At 35.3% G+C, this 19,472-nt stretch overlaps 1 protein-coding gene and 1 long non-coding RNA gene across 2 annotated transcripts in view; both read right to left on the bottom strand.

The window, feature by feature from the left end:
* Positions 1–4,681, bottom strand: part of LOC106876555 (cholecystokinin receptor type A) — a 150,474-nt gene extending 145,793 nt beyond the window's left edge. The window contains exon 1 of the mRNA XM_089359206.1: positions 1,934–4,681. Within this exon, the coding sequence (XP_089215332.1) occupies positions 1,934–2,339 (406 nt within the window). The 5' untranslated portion in view covers positions 2,340–4,681. The remainder of the gene's footprint in view (positions 1–1,933) is intronic.
* LOC149133151 (uncharacterized) overlaps positions 2,504–19,472 on the bottom strand; it is a 139,114-nt gene continuing 122,145 nt past the window's right edge. Inside the window, exon 2 of the long non-coding RNA XR_016243537.1 lies at positions 2,504–3,248. This is a non-coding gene — a long non-coding RNA (uncharacterized LOC149133151). The remainder of the gene's footprint in view (positions 3,249–19,472) is intronic.

The raw sequence follows: 19,472 nt of genomic DNA, 5'->3' as shown, positions 1-19,472 counted from the left end.
GTTCACTCTTTTTGGTAACCTACTTTGAGAATTAATCGTACAAAGTCAGTCGTTTTCACGGATAATAAACAAAATTAATTCCGTGTTGTTGTTGATACCCTCACGTGTGTTCATTGAGTTGCCGTCACTAGTTAGATAGCATTTTATCCATTTTTATGACGGCACCTTTCTTGAATATATTAACAATGTTATCACTAATTCCGTTTTTCTTTGAAACAATATTAATAATGCATGACCAATATTCTACAGAAAGTGGTGTTTTCAAGTTTGATTGGAATTTTTATTTTAAAGATACAACTCAATGTTGGTCATATTTTCGCTGACAATAAAGCAATGATAATTTCTCGTAAATTTCCGAAGAATTTTGCCTCAGGACAGAATAATTTGTCTTGCTTTTTTGCATTTTCTTTTATGAGAACAATTGCGAAATATTGATAATAAAAGAGAAATAAGGAAAAAAAACCCAGCTAGGGTCATCGTTAATTTACTTTCAACGGCACTGAAGCAAATGAATTCAGAATAAAAAGCAATTATTTATGACCCAGAATTCCTCTGATGTCAGATGTCAGTTACAAATGTTTAATTTCAATTTCTTGTCTCTAGAAAAGAAGTACAATTGGCGTCACCATCTTTTGAACAGTGATGGCAGCCAGTCAAAATATAATGGAGAAATATTGTGTTGGCAATGACTAGATTAGCTGAATTTCTATGAAGACAGTTTTCTAGTCTTCGTTGATTGAATTCTAAACAGTGAAAGCAGTTGTGGCTATGGTTGGTACGTGGTTGTGGAAAAATAACTGTAACATCAAGACTAAAGAACGATTGTTGAAGTAATGGCCGCAGCGAGGAATATGTTGCTGTTTTTGTTATTGCTGTTGCTTATTTTCTAGTCAAACCTATGATCAGAGTTAGACCAAATATGAACGCCCCATTTTTTAGACAGTGTACATACGACTATATTATTCAATTTGAAGTGATTTGAGGAGTGGTTATGTTGCTATTTTCAGCAGGTCGAACAGCGACGAAGGGGTTATTTTAGTGTTTGACCAATGATGAGACATGATGTTGTAGCTAGGACACTATAATGAAATCTGTCGAAAGTATAAACCCGAGGACAAAGAAATAAGGACCCACAATATGGCAGAAGGCATAGTCACTTAAGAAAGAATAGTGGTGGAATGTCCCAGTGAAGACCTCAATGAAATGTAAGCAACAAACCTGATATAATGATTTGGGATGGAGAAAAGAAAATGTGCACAGTTGTGGAAATTATCTGCCCAGTGGATATTAACATAAAGCTGAAGAGAACATCTATGTTGAACTATTGAGAAATCTGCTGTTACTCTATCCAGATTATATAAAACAAAATATAAAAAATCGGCACAGACATACATAAATACAAACAAAAATACCCCGTTGTTGATGTTGTAATTCCAATGAAGGAACCTTGGATCTAGGTTGGAAATCGGTTCATCCTCTGTTGGCAAAATATCTTGAAATAGACACTGAATAATGGCATACATACATACATACATACATACTTATGCTTCGATTGGTTCATTATTCCAATCATCATTAGGCGTCATTTTCCCGATGTGTACATGTTTCCAGGCAGGATTCGAAATTGGATGTTTTTGTTCGCAGTTAAAAATAACAACTAGTTAACAAAAAGTAACAACTGGTTATAACTAGCAAACCTGGTTTATAGATGAAACTCGTCCAGTTTGAATGTTGCGTAGAAGATTATGCATATAAAAGACAGCACTTGTTTATGTTTGGGGAACAACAAGTCGAAATCTCGTACAGATATGCATATTATAAAACATACATCCTAAAGCTGAACGGAACTGGAATAGAATACATTTTCTATTGTAAATATAGACTTTGATGAAGCGGTTTGATGTCTGTGGAAAAAGATTTTCAAAATTCTTACCTTGTAAATAACGAACCAATACACACATAACGGGACCGAAGATGAAGTTCTTCAAGATAACTGGAATCAAAGTGAACGGTATGCAGAATACGGCTAATAGAAGGTCGCTTATAGCCAAATTCAATAGAAATACATTGGTAACGGTTCTCATCCTTTTGTTCTTTGCTAAAACTGTAATAACCAATGAGTTTCCGGTCACAGCTAATATAAAAATGAGCGCATGGAATGTTATTCTTAATTCAATGCCAATGTCTATGACCAGCCTCCGAGAAAAGTTGCCATCTCGAACAACTTCCGGTATACTTGTAACATTTCCGTCGTCGAATTCGAATCTGCCGTCTTCGGTGACACTGTTCATATCATTTCCCTCTTCTAGGAATGAAGTTAAATTTAATAGATTCTCCATATTTATTCTTTGTCTTCAGTTGCAGATAGATTTATATATGCATAGGTGTGTGTGTGCGCGCGCGCGTGTACACACGTCTTTTAATCCTCGTAGTAATTCTTTTTTAAATTTTTTTCGTTTTCTTATTTTTTGGGGTGAACTATATTTTTTAAATATTGCTATTATTTTTGTTTTTGTGTGTAAAACATTTATTACTGTTGCTATTATTGGTGCTATTGTTATGATCTTTGTTGCTATTTTCGTTAGTATTCTTGTCGTTTTCTCTCTTTTTGCCTTTTATTTTCGCCCTAATTTCTTTTCTCTGACGACCTATCTTTCTTTCCGCTGTTGAATGAATCCGCAAAGAGTTTCTCCTTCACTTATGCCATTGATATACTATTAATATTTGTTGTTGCTGTTGCTGCTGCTAATATTAGTATTATAAATCATAACAATCATTCTTTTCAAAGATACGGGATGTTATAGTGAAGGTTATTGATTTTACGAAAGAATTATAACGAATAATATCGGGTTTCCATGACAACGTTTCCTTTTACAGGATTTTTAAAGACATCTCTTTGTAGTGATTATTCTGAAATCTTGGCATTCTGTGTGAATCCATCTGAGATTCTGACTTCAAGAAATTCATCTATAAATAATAAGTAAATCATCACCAATTGATGTGAGGAATTTGGCAAATATTTGTAGATTAACTTCAATGTTCTGCATCAGAAGAATAAATGACAATTCAAAGATTTACTTTCAGAAATATCGCGACATATGTTGCTATTTTTCATTTTATGGCTTCCCTATGAAGTTCCGTTTGTTAGAGATATAGAATATACCAACCGATGGAGATATCTTCATCAAAAACAGAAAATGTGAGCAACGTTTTGGTATCCGCTTGGAATATTTAGCAATAAAATATATCTGAAATGACGAAAAATAATAATAATTAAACATACGCAGATGTAGATTTTACACAAAAATATATGCAATTTAAACATTTAATGTATTTTTATTCAAGTGGTTGTTATTTTTATAGAGGTCACAGATACTGCCCCAGAACAAAGAAACCAACTTAAAGTGTGTCTGTTCTATTTTTGTTATCAGAATTGTTACTTACAGAGAGAAAGAGAGGAAGAAAGAGGGGAGAGAAAGAAAGAGATTGTGAGTGAGAAGTTCAATGTGCTGTTATATAGGAGTCTTTTCTACAGTATGACAGAAATGTCTCTGATTGGTTGAGCTTTGTGTTGGCATGTTGTTGATGTGATGGTAATGTTACTGTTGAATAAGGTCACAGCTGAAACTGTGGCACTAAAAACTGGCCCTCAGTGATTGTAAAGGGAAAATGAGTTAAAGCCGTTATGTTGGGAAACATAACAATGGGGTCGCTTGGCTTATTGTAAGTTCAGTAATACTAGTATCACTGGTTGCAATAACGATATTTTCGTGGACTACAAAAAGCAATCTTTCATATGAATGTAAACCAGCGGGACAATATGACGAATTTTGATTAGGCGTCCATTTTGTTGTTGCTGTTGTTTTTGTAGTTACTGTCGCTGGTGTTTGTTATAGTTGTTGCTGTTATTAATATCTGCTTCGATTCAGCAGATCTATGGTCGAAGATGTTCCAGCCGTGACCATGGTCATCAGTTTTTTTTTTCCTTCGGGCATATTGGGAACATGTTTTGAAGTGCCATGGCGTCGTCTGAGGGAAAACTGACTACTATTTCTAACACATTAGACAACTACGCAGACGCTCCCTCGATGGCTATATATAAAACTGGCTGTGCAGTACCACCGCACACGTGTCAATCGAATCACATAAATTAAATTTCTACCATTTTACTCGCTTTTTCGAGAATCTATAAAATTATTTATTGCAATCATGCATTAAATTTTGAATGAACGAACACGAATAGCTACTGCATAATTCAGTAGAATTACGAAATTATTTGTGTTAGAGTTATTGTGTAGCCAACAACATTCTCTTTCTACGCTTGCACCATATTTTCGAGCATGATGTCTATTAAGCCACAATTCGATTTTCTGTGGCTTTGGTTACTAATTTGGAGTTCCTTGTTTTCTTTGTGCTTTGAAGGCCACTTAAGCTTTTGGCAAGGTCATTGTTGAGAACCACGGAAACGTAAGTGAGTGGATATACCACAGAAACTTTATACATTTCCAGTACAAATCTGGTAAAGTAATTTGTATGAAAAATATTTCTGTTGCACTCATAGTGTAAGAAGACTTCTGAATTCCTGTAACACTTGCTGTTAGCCACGGGGTTCTTTTCTTATCAACCACAGAAAATACATGGTGAGAGGGAGAGGGGGAAGAGAGCGAGAGGGGAGAATTATTTTTAATACTATTCATATTAATAAGGATGCATGATAACTGCAAATAATTGGGCGGTGTATATATCGTTGATTTACGCAAAAAGTATCAGACACACTCACTAGCACACATACACAAACTCATATATGTATAATATATATATATATATATATATATATATATATATATATATATATACATGCATGTGTATATATATATACATGCATATAATATGAATGTATATATATATATTTATACACACATACATGTATACATATTCGTTTTGCAAGATTCTTATCGGTTAAACTGGCAACATGACCAACCGTAAATACAACAATATATGTTTGGACATATGTGTGTGTTTGTACGTATGTATGCATGTATATATATATATATATATATATATATGTGTGTGTGTGTGTGTGTATATATATATATATATATATATATATATATACATATACATACACTATAGAAAAAAGGAGGGGACTATTAGTTCCATACTGCAGAAAAACATATCATCAGTGTTTGTACATTGTCCCTTGATCCTTCAAGCAATTCTTCAGTCTGAAATACACAACATGGATGGTAGTATTTGAAAGAAAAGCAAAACGAGAAATTACGCTGTGCTATGAGATAACTCGACAAAAAATGGAAGGAATGTGAATGCACAATTTAGAATGAGAAAATGCAGCGAAGAAACAAAAGGTAAAGAAAAAGGAAAAACATGGAAGTAAACCAAGAATTGCGTCCCCTTTCTCCGTCATAATGAGGATAAAAATTGAGAGGCTTCAAATCAGAATTAATATAGCAGATGTCGAAAGATTCGACAAGGAGAAGACCATAGTCTGTGATGCAGCGTGCTTAATCCGGCGAGGGCAGTGTCCTCCAGTTCGACAAAACGAATTTGTCCATATGTTTGCATTTACAAAGAAGTTCGTATCTTGAATTAAGCAGTGCGAAGAAATTCTTGGATCTCAAAATAATGTAAGATCATTTGGCTACTTAATTGTAGCTGCATAATTGTGATCCACTCACATGTGGCGAGGATCGTTCCAAGATGTTCCACTTGAGAGATGGTTGTGAGCAACTTGTTTTCAGATCCTATATATAGCAAGCCAACACTGTGGAATAATTTTCATCCATGTTTCGCAAAAAAGACTGAATGTACACCATGTCCACGCAAATATATGGATGGAAACAGAACAAAAAAAGTCATGCTCAACTCTGGTTACATAAAACAGCAAAAATACAAATTTATACCCCTGTGTGTGGTGGTGTTGCTGTGGAATGAAATCTAGGCATGCGCCCAAAGTATCGTTTTGTGCAGGACCCTCTCTAAATATTCGATACAATGATCTTCTTTCAGTGATTATGTTGCGTTGGTGTATTCTAAACATGCAAGAATTTTCGAGAAATGAATTTATGCCATTCGCCAACTCGGTAACAGAATTTAATGAGCATTCGGCGCTGGCCTCAGGTAGAAATCATATTGAAAATTTATACAAGAAAATTGTATATAATGTCGTTTAATGATGGACAGGTCTCTATAAGTTTGATCTCGCATAGATAAATTGGGCAGAGCGGGCAAATTGGGCTAATTACGATGTGAATTACAAGCACGCTGACTTTAAGTGACCGAATGCGGAGAATGTAAGATGTAAAAAAGGCCTGAGCAGATTTGCGAGTTATCTAAATGAAGATAAATGTATTAACACTATTGTTAAATAAGACACACTGAGTATGTGTGTGTATATGTATGTGTGTGTATATGTATGTGTGTGTATATGTATGCGTGTATATATGCTGGTGTATGCGCATGCGTGTATGCAAGCTTATATATATATATATATATATATATATATATAACAAAAATCAAAGTGAATATGCATGTGTGTGTGTGTGTGTGTCTATCTGTATAAATTCTCTTCAGAAGTAGACCATCCTTGGGATATAGGTACAGCCCTGCATCAAAAGACGATTCATCGAAAAATAATCAAACAATTTTGTTACATCAATCTATGATGCTTCTTCTTCCCTCGCCATCTTCTAACATTTTAAATAAAGGAGCAGAAATAATGTTTCTCTTTCACCTACAATTATGGATCGTCTGCTACAACTCAAATACTATTACAGTTTTGTCCTTTGTCGTGTACATTGAGACCAGTGATGATACACCAGATCTATGGTTAACAATATCCAAGCCATGTCTATCACTTGTTATGTATCCTAGACATTATATCTTACATTATATCTTATGTATCCTAGACATTATATCTTACCCCGCCAACCAATATAAGTTTTAATTATCATGTAAGATTTAAGTGAAGTTTCACTGGTATTTCTAGTAGTTAGGCTGACCATGTATAAGCACTCCTTAGATACTCATTTTTGTTTTTGTTATGGCTTTAATGAGTGTTTGTTGTTGTAATTGTTGTTGCAGTTGTCTTATTTGTGCAGACTAATGATTAAAGACTTTCCACCAGACATTGTAATCTCAATATTTCATGTTGATGAGTCTATTTTTACGACATTATACTACGATGAGAGGGAGATTCACTTGTTATTTCTATCAAATAAAATGACATTGTAAACGGTTTCTCATTGTTTTGATAGATGCGATGAGGTGGTGGAGTGCACGTGTGGTAAGAAGCTTGCATTGTGTCCTTGAGCAAGACACTTTATTTCATGTTGCTCCAGTCCACTCAGCTGGCAAAAATGAGTAGTACTTGTATTTGAAAGAGCCCGAGAACTACGTGGAGTACTCAGCCACTGGCACGTTAATTTCATGAGCAGCCTGTTCCGTTGATCGAATCAATTGGAAACCTCGTAGTCGTAAGCGATGGAGTGCAAATTATATTACCGGGGAACTTCAAATGCCTCTCCCTCTCCCTCTCTCTCTCTCTCTCTCTCTCCCTCTCACAGAGAGAGAGAGACAAGCTTAAAGATAGATAGATAGATAATAATTTCTTCCAATGTTTCGGTTGCTTGATAAAGTACTATTCTAATAACGATAAAATACCATCCCATTTCCATTCTCTTCCTGCCTCTCTCTCTCTCTCTCTGTTCCTCTCTTTCTCTCTCTCTCTCTCTCTGTTCCTCTCTCTCTCCGAACCTAAATACATGCATACATAGACATACACATGCATATATATGCAACTATAAATACATATACATGTATAGACACACACACATATTTATATGCACAGAGTGAGAAAGAAAGAGATGAAATTTAATGGAACTATATATAATATTGATGATTATGCGGCGACGAAGAGAGAGTTGTGTGATGAGAGACATAGACAGACAGACGGACAGAATATGTGTACGTGAAAATGACTGGGGTCATGAAGGACGCACCAGGAGAGAAAAATCATTCTAATAGGAGTGAAGAAAGGGGAAAAAGACAGAGAGAGAGAGAGAGAGAGAGAGAGAGAGCAAGAATGTGTGAAAGAAGACAAGAAAAAAGAGTGAAAGGAGGAAACTATCAAAACGAGAGCGAAAGAAAGAGATTGAGAGAGAACGGGGGCGTGAGAAGGAAGGAGAGAAAGAAACTGCAAGAGTGGGGGGGAAGTTCGTATGATGCATGGGGAAAGAGATAGAGAGAGAGAGTAAGAGGATGAAAAGCTTCGAGGAAACTCGATCTAAAGTGTTAAAAATATATTCAGTGAAGATAAAATACTTGTAATTAACATTTTATTAGGTTGATTTCATTTTTTGTTTCTTTATTAAAATGCTTTCACCATTAATTTCTAATTAAGAATTGATGAACTTTCTGTCAAAATGAATTGTATAAATCTATTTATACAATTAGAGAATTAAAAACATTAGAGAAGAGGAAATTATTAAACATTTGTTTTTTTTTAACAGAATAAAATGTTTTCCTAATGTTGAAAGAGAGGGGGGGGACAGAGAAAGTGAGAGAGAAGGAAAAGAGGTGAAAGCAGAGTAAGAGATCGGTCCTCGTTTTAGCATAGTTCAGACTCTTATCCTTAATTCGATTCAGTCATTGGACTGCAATGATGCTGGGGACGGCATAGAAAGGTTTTAATCAAACAAGCCAAACGCAGTACTTTATATATAAATAAACCTTTCTGCCATAAGCACAAGGCCTGAAATTTTAGAGGAGGAAACCAGTCAATTAGATCGACCCCAGTACGCAACTCGACCCCGCAAAGATGAAGGGCAAAGTTGAACTCGGCGGAATTTGAACTCAGAACGTAAGCGGCAGAGGAAATACCTTTATATTATATGTAATATAAATTACGATATATTATTACGATATAATATAAATTACATATACATTTAATTTATATTACATGTATATGTAATATAGATACATATATATGTATAGACACATGTCTATAAATATATATATATATTACTAATAACAATAATCGTTGGATGGAATTTATAGAGTGTAGTCCGTAATATCCGTGGCCATCGGGTTGATCATCTTTATGGATTCATTTCTTCAGGCGATATAACATTAGTGGATGCTTACTTGTGGGATGTCTATACCTTTCAATGTTTATTCCTTTTGATTTGAAGGTCAGTCAACCTTCTCGCTGGTCAAAACATTCATTAATGTTATATCGCCTGAAGAAATGAATCCATAAAGATGATCAACCCGATGGCCACGGATATTACGGACTACACTGTAACTATCCCAGGAATATGAACTGGGATTTTAAGAGACATGTGATTTGTAGAAACACATGTAGCAATGCATTAAATGTTTATAAATCCCATCCAACCATTATTGTTCTTACTATATTTATATTATCGGTACACAGCTTGATACAACCCAAAAATACTGGTTTGCCAGTCGGCATCTTTAGGTGTGGCCAGCATAATGAAATAGGAGTTTTATTTCCATATTCAAAACTTCTCCCGCAAGCAAATTAAATATCTATCTCTCTCTCTATATATATATATATGTGTGTGTGCGTGTGCGTGTGTGTGTGTGTGTGTGACTGTCAATTCTTAGTCTTAAATATTTCGAACAGATGAAATTATAAATCATATTTACAAAGTTCATTGAAATTTTCCTCCTCCTCTCTCAGCAGGCATTTAAACTTCCCAAAATTATCTTCCCAGTGGAGCACTTCCAAGCGACGTTCCATTACCTTTCTTTGACAGGTATATATCTCGTTGATATATGAAGAAATGACCGTTTCGTGCCCGTTCAATGTTCCTGGTCAAATTTTACACCAATTAGTAGTTGGAGCCACTTGCTATTATAAATTGCACAACAAACCGACATTGTGTCTTTCTAAGAGTGGTTGACGAGGCGAACGGTTGTCGATACATCTCGTTGTCCCACGAGATAATTTGCGGTAAATATTGCAAGTTTGCTTTATGGTGTTTATTTAAATATCCATCACTTCCATTTCTCATTTATATAATTCACGATAGACGTATTGCCACAGCATCGGCATATGAAGTTGTTGCGAGGGCTTAGTGTATAAATATCTCGATCGATTGCATTGATAAATTATATTGCCTCAAGTCATGTAAGTTTGTCGATTACACACGCCTGTATCAATGTTTATATATATATATATATATATGTGTGTGTGTGTGTGTGTGTGTGTATGCATATCTTTGTAAACGAAGTATGGAATTGAAGATTTTATCGTACCATTTTTAGAAGGGGTTAGAATTAAGATTAAATCAAAATGGACGACACAAAATTCCTCTTCTACCAAAGAATGCAGAAGAGATTATTTGCCATTCAAATATTGTTAGAAATTCTATTTCAGCATTTTCTGGGGGTTTTTTCTCTGACTTCTTTTTGTCCATCCTCTCTGTGCATGCCTCTGTATACTTATGAGGCGAAAAATGGAGCAAATTACTTCACGTCTTTTTCCTGACTCTTCTTTCAGGAGTTGAAGTAGGGTGCAGCCAACAACGTACGTAGTAGCCGTATGAAGACTGCGTGTTAGGTGAAACGTTGTCTATTCGTAGAACAGTGATTGATTTATTCATCACTTTCGGGGATGCAACTTTTTATCACAGGCACGAATGTAATAACAATAATAATTGAAATAAAATAGCGATAGACAGAAAATGAGAGACACACATTTAAGGAGAGGCATGAATAGAGAGCGCGGAAAGGGATAGATAGAGAGCAATTGTGGTAATACCGGTAGTACATTTTTGTGACGTCAAGCACTCTGTTTTTCCTACTCTACCAGTGCCTCTTTAATATTTCTATATTTATCGCTATCTATCTCTATCACAGTGAACTAGAAAGATATTGAGAATTAAAGTCGCCGAACGAACGAACGAACGAACGAACGAACGGACGGACGAACGAACGAACGGACGGACGGACGGACGGACGGACGGACGGACGGACGGACGGACGGACGGACGCACGCACGCACGCACGCACGCACGCACGCACGCACGCGATATCTTGGTCTGCTAGATAGAGAGAGAGGTGAGTGAGAGGGATGATGGCGCTGGGTTCATGACGAGATCAAATGCGATAAGATTAATAAAAGTGATAAACGATCACAGACGTTTCTTCGTTTCTGAAACCTTAGTGTTGGAAAAAATTACTTATTCATTGTAACATTAAATAGCGCATTATCACACGATAATACAATATCAGCCTCAAAGTTCTTAATTATGTGCATTTAGTACTATTTCAGGGTTAGTTATGCATATTCTCCATATATGCGTTCAGGCATGGTTATCAAAAATAACAGGACAAACACATACGAAAATACTTCGTTGCAAACATCTTCTTCGTTGATGTTGTAAGAATCCTCACAGAGAACGTAATTACGGTGGAATTCATCTTCAGAAACTCTTCTTCTAATACACTTCATCAATCGATTGTTGGGATTCATCACCACGCAAAAAAATAAAATTGCCTAACATAAAACAAGAGATGTGATTGTCACATTTACCAGTTTAGTCCATCAGGAGATATTTGTGTCGGAACAACAGCGTCAAGAACAATAATGAACAATATTACACCAAATTATCAGAATAAAAATATAGACTTACAAAAAGCAGATTTCCAGATATGGAAACCCTTAAAAACTATAATATCGAAACAACAATAATAACCTATGTTTATATTAGTTTACGGAAGGCTTTAAGCATAATGTTATATTAATGGTTGCCCCTTTTTTATACAATGTAATTCTGAGAGGCGTTTCATCTACTTACCGATAATACCAAAACAGGTGGATAAATATAAAACTATGTATAACGCAGGTAACTGCATTAGCAAATGAGGCAGCATTTTGGCAGAATGATAAGCGAAATTAAGCGCCTGGAATACAGCAAGAAAAGAAAAGTCAACAAACCACTTAACTGTAGCGGTTTCCAGTGTCTGCCTCATTTTATATGAATGACCCAACGAATAAGATCTCTACGTTGTGGATCGACCTGATTGGAAAAGAAGCTTATCTCTCTGAAAGTATGTTTCACTCACTTGCGTAGGTTCTCTCTCAAAACACCTCCAACTGTTTACTTTGTATGAGGCAATAATGGATATCTCTATATAGTACAACGTCTTGCTAAACATAGTAGCTAAATCACAGTTTATTATTTTAAGTGTTTGTTCATGTATATAAGAAACAGTGACGAACGGTCTACCAGATATCTTGATCTGCTAGATATCAAAATCCGCTCCACATCTTATTGGTTTCTCTATATATGCATATATATGCGTGGGGCATGTACATGGCAGTTGCAGCTGATATAATGAGCCTACAGTTCTCTCTGAAGCTTTACCTTAATATCTCCTATATGTTTGTACATACAATTAATATATATATAAAAATATACACATATCAATCTACCTACATAGCTACATATCTATTTATCTATCTATCTACCTGGGGAAAGAAAGAGGGAGAGAAAGAGAGAGAACAGACAGGTAATCAGATAGATGAATAGATAGACAGACAAATGTGTTTGTATATGTGTGTGAGTGTGTAGTCGTGCGTGTGTGTGTAATCACTACAAAACCTAAATGCAAAACTACAGCCATTGTCGCCTGCTTCTGTAATATTTGAAATGTACTTTCTCCTTTAATTCATCGCTTGTTTTTTTTTCTTTTATATTCTTTTGTAATCAATCTATTTTGAATCAATCCCATGATTGATTCCAACCCAATTTCATATCTAAATGTGACTGGGTATTGATTTACCTCTTACCCCCACTCTACCCTCACTGAGAAAACGAAAGTAAAATATCAATCAGTCTGAGAGTAGTTGCCCACATCGAGGCACAACACACACAGAGACGATACATTGAATAATTACATTATACGGAACAACATCAGTAATTTTGATTCAAGATCACTAAATGCAGAACAGTGTCATGGTATCAGACGCAAGAAATATTCCAATATTACCGGTATACGCCTTCCGACGAAGTTTTAAATATTTATAGGCGAAAAAAGTCCTCGTTGAAAATAGAGACCAGCTTTAATTCCCTCACTCTTCCTTTCACTGTTTTCCACGGCTTTCTATTAATTAGAATGTTATTAGGCTTTTTCCATTAGAGTCTTCAATTGCTTTCTTTTCTTTTCTTTTTTTTTTGTCTAAATTTGATCAGAAAGTTGTAGAAAGAAATTATTCTTCCACTGCTCTCGTTTTATTACATTAAACAGGAACAGTTAGCACGTCAGGCGAAATAGTTGGCGGCATTTCACCCACCTTTACAAGTTTTGACGAGGTCGACTTTGCCTATCACCCTTTCGAGGTCACTAAAATATGTACCAATCAAATACTGTAGATGCAATCGACTTTCCCTTCCCTTCAAAACCTGCTGGCCTTGTGCCAACATTTGTAACTATTATAATAAATAAGATATTATGGCCAGCCTTCGTGTTTGCGCCAGCGTTCACTTTCATTATTAGTTGGAATTTACCAAAAAAAATCAAACAAAACAAAAGACGAAGACGGGTGTGTAAATAACAAAAAGATGTATTAGTTTAACGCTCGGGAAGTGAGAAAGTCTTTTACGTTTCGAGCCTACGCTCTAGATAGAGAGATAGATAGATAGATAGACATACATACATATGTACGTATATGTATACAGTTTATGCATTCAGTGATTCTTTTTCGAAGTGAAGTACCAGGGACAAGTAATAAATTCTTAATGTCGAGATTGACAACTTTCAATGAAAACACACAAGAATACAAAAATATATCCCATAAAATACAGCATAATATGTAGATCTAATTAAGAATCCTTCCAAAGATAAATCTGTTTCACCAACCGAAGTTGATTACCGAACAAAATAATATATTTCATGTCTTATTTTGTATATAGGAAAGTGAAATATCCGCCGGATGCTTCAACGGTTCCATGGCGTTTTTGAAAATTATATCTCGGTTAAATATGAAATTATGTCTATATATATATATCTATATGTGTGTGTGTGTGTGTGTGTGTGTGTTTTGATATATCCATTTGAATATAAGTGTACGAATATATAATGCGTGTGCGTCTGTTTTATTCCGTACTTGTTTTAGCCAGACTGCGGCCGCTCTGTGTATTTTGACGGGTTTAACCTTCCACTCATTTCGTCGGTCCATTTGGCCGCCCCGCTGGAGTACGGCACGTCCGCAAAAGAAGCGGTGGGTGGGGGACAGACTGATACACAAAGACACGCGCATAGATATCTACATACATACATCCAGATTCTTTTAATTGTTTCAGTCATTCGACTGCGACCATGCTGGAGCACTGCCTTTTAGTCGAGCAAATCTTTGGAAGCCCAGGACTTATTCTATCGGACTCCCCGCTATGTTACGAGGACGGAAACACACCAAGCGATGGTGGGGGGACAAATACAGACAAACATATACACATATAATATACACATATATACGACGGGCTTCTTTCAATTTCTGTTTACCAAATCCACTCACAAGGCATTGGTCGGCCCAAGGCTATAGTAGAAGACACTTACGTAGTGGGACTGAATCCTGAACCATATGGTTGGTAAGCAATCTACTTGACACACAGCCACTACTTATATATATATATATATATATATATATATATACACGCACACAACAGATTTCCGATTCAATCGACCCACTCCACACGTAAATTTTTGGTAAGTCCGAAGCAATAGTAGAAATCACTTGACCAAGGTACCATACATAAATTCATACATACATAGACACACATACATATATACACATCCATGTATCTATGCATGTATGTATTTGTACATATATGTATATATGCATGCATGTATATATTGTATTTGTTTCTAAATTATCTAAAAGTCCCCAAACAACTTTATACTAGATCTGTCTATCGGTCGCTTGAATACGTAGTATCTTTATTTGTGATATTGTGGGTCTAGACCTGAACTGCCTTGCATAGCGGTGAAGAATTCACCTCTGCACATAACTTCATGGCACAGTAAAAATACTCAAACAATACAACAACCCCGTCAGGCCTATAATATCCGGAATAATATAGCTACTCATTCAATCGGCAAACAAATAGACATCTTTATCAAAAGGTATGCATCACGGAGAAATGTAGCAGAGAACCTAGTGAGGATATTTTGATAGATCTTAGAAGAAATCAATACAGTAAATCGCATCTCTACATTAAAAAGTTTGTTCAGCTGAGTCCCGCTGGCAGAAACAACAGAAATCATAACAGGCTACGTATATATACTCTATATTTTTACTATCTCTCTTTATATATATATATATATATATATATACACACACACACTCTCTCTCTCTCTCTCTCTCATCTATAAAATTTAGGTTGTGTGTGTGTGTGTGTGTACAGATATTTAATGTACCTCAATAACTTCTGCATCTTCCATCTGATTTCTTCAAAATTTTACACACAGCTGCTTCACATCCCAGTCCCGAACATAGGCTACTTAGATTTTTTTAAATCGATATTGGGGCTTCTAGAGCGACGGGAAGCCAACACTAGATGATTTCTATTCATTTGCATTAAACAGCTGTTTTATAACCTGTAGGGTCTTCCATAAGTTCATCTGTTCCTTGGACAGATCTTGTTCTTAGTCCTACTGTGTTTCTAACAACCCTACAAGTTTTAGTCACCGACGACGCGGTCATGCATCAGGTTGCACTGGATTCCATGTTGCCAGTAGCACTTGTAAGAGACGGCACAAGTAACCTGACATGTATGTATATGTTTAAAAGGACAGACAGACAGATATTTGTGTCTTTTACTGATAAATGACTGAGGCTTAGCTTCAAGAATTTGTTTCAGCAATACTTATCGTTTCATTCTTTAGAATCTTGGAGTAGAATTTTAATGCGTTTGATCATCCAAACCTAACAGGCATCAGAAAACTACTATAAAACGTTTATTGTATTGTGTTCATGATTAATGACATAAGCATAAATATCCAAATAATTTTAAACAGACAAGAAGAAACAACAATAAGAGTTGAACAGTTTCACATATGTAGATCTCCCAGCTGTTGTTATTTTCATAATGGTTATTTATGAAACTAGATGCAAAGATCACACTTAATTATTTTGATACCAAACCTTTAACCATAATTTAATGTGAGAATTATATATTAATTTTCCAAACACAATATTAATGAGGTAATATCAATTTGTCTTTTGTTTATCTTCCAAATATCAACTTGATAAACGAATGTATATATATTATATTTGTCTTTTGTTACGTTCCAGACACTCTATTAATTTACCTATATATATTTGTCTTTTGTTTAGTTAAGTTATAAACATCAGTTTAATACACCAGTCTATACATTTACCTTTTTTAATATTATATTCCAAATACTAACACAATACAACAATATATACTTATCTTCAATTAACTTACGTTTCAAATACCAGTGTTACATAATAATTTTGTCTTCTTGCACTTCAGGTAATTTCAAGCTTCTGAGTGTTGTATTATGAATAAGATTTGACTGACGGCTGAGTTGCTTTGATACGCACAGAGATTGTGTATTTATGCGTTTGAATAAGACAGCAGTACTATGACAATAACTGTAAATATCTTCTGCGCTTTCTGTTCAAGTAAGCATTACATACTTAGTTTGAGATTTCTGCATTGTAAATGACTGTTGCTCGTGACCAGAAGGTTAGGAAGGCGTCTAGATGCAGCATTGTGTTGTAGAAGCATAATTTGTATTGGAGATTGCGCTGCTGGAGATGACGAGGGCCGTTCTTGCAGAAGGCGGCGGACATCGGGTATATAAACGAAGCTTGGGGCATACATGAGTTAATATATTGTAGAGAGGATAATGGCTTCCTAGCGCAAAAGACACACTACGTATATGCACATATATTCACATATCTATGCGCATATATATATATATATATATTGTATGTGTTTATGTTATTATATAGGCATATGTTTATATGTTCGTATGTACCTTTCCTTAATATGTGCTTCAGCTTTGTCTCTAATTACAAAGTTCCCCATCAATGCAGAACCCCATAGGTAGAAAGCGAAATTTTAATTTATGTTTGGTTTTTATAACATATTTAACTCTAACGATATCACATGATTTCCTGTCTCTCGCTGTTTACACTACAATGCTCTAATTAGATAGATTCAGATCAATTTAGCGATGACACTCGTAAGCGGTTTCGTAAAAAAATATATCATTATGAATTTAAGAAATATTTATTTATAAAAGCAGATAGACGAATTTAACATGATTTAGATCCTAAAATTCCTGTTTAATGAGCACTTTAATGTGAAGTGTTTCTACATGCAAAGTCTGTATATTCGTTAGAATTCATGTTGTTTCGTTTCATTTCCATTTTATAACTTCAACCTAATCGAACTAAACAGCGACTCTGAATTTTATCTTCCTCTTATTAAACACTTTTAAAGCATGAAGTTTCAGGAAAATTCAAGGTTTATACAAACACGCAGACGTGCATACACACACACACACACACACACATGCGCAAACGAACTCGTACATAAGCACACACAAATACAGTTTTCTAATAATTTTGAAAGATTTTCATGCGAAACAAATTACTGAAATCGATATGTCATTGGGAGAAATATATAGGGTTGCTATAATAACCAGTCTGGTTCTGGAGTTAATAGCTGGTCTCAGTTTTCGGAGATTCTTATGGTGCGTTGAATAGCCCTGATGCATATATATATATATATATATATATATATATATATATATATATATATATGTGCGTGTGTGCGTGCGTGTGTGCGTGCGTGCGTGTGTGTGAGATTCATTTTTGGCATAGATTTCTCCACGATTCTCTACTTCATTGTATGTGGTGTGCATTTGGTCTTCAGATCCCATACATGGTTTGCCAATTTAGTGGCCTCTTTTTTATAAATCTGTCAGAATGAAGACTGATGGTTCGAAAAACGTTTTTTTAATTTTGCCTTCCCATAAACCAATGCAAATTTTCTTATTCGTTGTGTTGTCTTTGAGCACAGCTGCAACTTCGGCTTCATAAACAATTATGTTTATCAAACACGCCTGATAATCCTTCGAGAAAAATGGCATGTTTACATAAAACTACCAGTTTAATGTATCTTAAAGAATAAAACTGTTAGTATTACTTCTGTAATTGTGTATATTAAATCATATAATTTATTAATAATAATAATAATAATATGACAACAAAAGAATGAATGAGACCTCGATATTATGTAAAATAGAGGAATATATTTATAAATATATGTGACAATTAGTTGGTTGTCATAATAAAACTCAGAGTTTCGGGTAGCGGGGCTGAAGTCTGCTCCGGCATCTCATCAGTTATTAAGACAAAACGCTGTGTCTTAATAACTTGAGATGCCAGAGCAGACTTCAGCCCCGGTATCCGAAAATCTGAGATTTATTATAACAACCAACTAATTGTCACATGGTATATTTATAGATATATATATAATTTATATATAAAGAGAGAGAGATAGAATGTGACAGAAATATGTGTATCTATCTCTATCTCTCTCTCTTATATATATATATATATATATATATAGAAACAAAAAAAACTGCTGTACGTAGCATTGCATATCTATCTATCTATCTATCTATCTGCATACATACAAGGAGAGAAGTAAATAAAGGGCGACAGAAGTACAAAGGTAAATAAAACAAAATGTCTGTTGCTTACACAGTTTGATGAAACGGAAGTGATTGTTCCGGTTAAAACGACACGTTAAAGTAGTAGCAATGGGAATAACGCTGAGACAACAGCCAATTGCTAACGATTGTGTCATTTCTCCCAGCATCACGTTTTGCACATCTTCCGACGTTCTCTCAATCCCCGTCCCAACTCTTTCCTCACTCACACCTCTTGCATTACTGCTCTGTTTACCATAATATTATTCTGTTGTCTGTTGCAGAAAATGGGATTTTTTTTTTGTCTTTTTGGTGCTATTCTGACCGTTTCTGTTTACCTGTCGATCTCCTCGAGTTTAATGTTGCCATAGGAACTTTTATTGGGTAGAGCTTTTTTCTATCACTTTCATCATTAAAGTTAATATCTCTCTCTCTCTCTCTCTCTCTCTCTTCATATCTCCCTCCCTCTCTGTGGCGGTGTGGTAAGAAGTTTGCTTCCTAACCACATGGCCCTGGGGTTCAATCCCACTGGGTGAATTTTTAAATTTTTTGCGTTTCTGTCATATTATTTGCTTTTATTACTTCCCTAAATTGATGGGAATATAACGACAAGTCAGCCGACACTAAAAGTCTGTAGTGAGACATATTTTTATCAGTGTACCTGATGAGACCCAGACTGGCGGATAGAAACATACGAGGCCTGATCAATAAGTATCCGGACTGTTACCATA

Source organism: Octopus bimaculoides, chromosome 11 (assembly GCF_046866305.1).
Source record: "Octopus bimaculoides isolate indiv1 chromosome 11, ASM4686630v1, whole genome shotgun sequence".
Classification (NCBI taxonomy): domain Eukaryota; kingdom Metazoa; phylum Mollusca; class Cephalopoda; order Octopoda; family Octopodidae; genus Octopus; species Octopus bimaculoides.
This window is presented reverse-complemented; position numbering and strand designations above follow the sequence as displayed.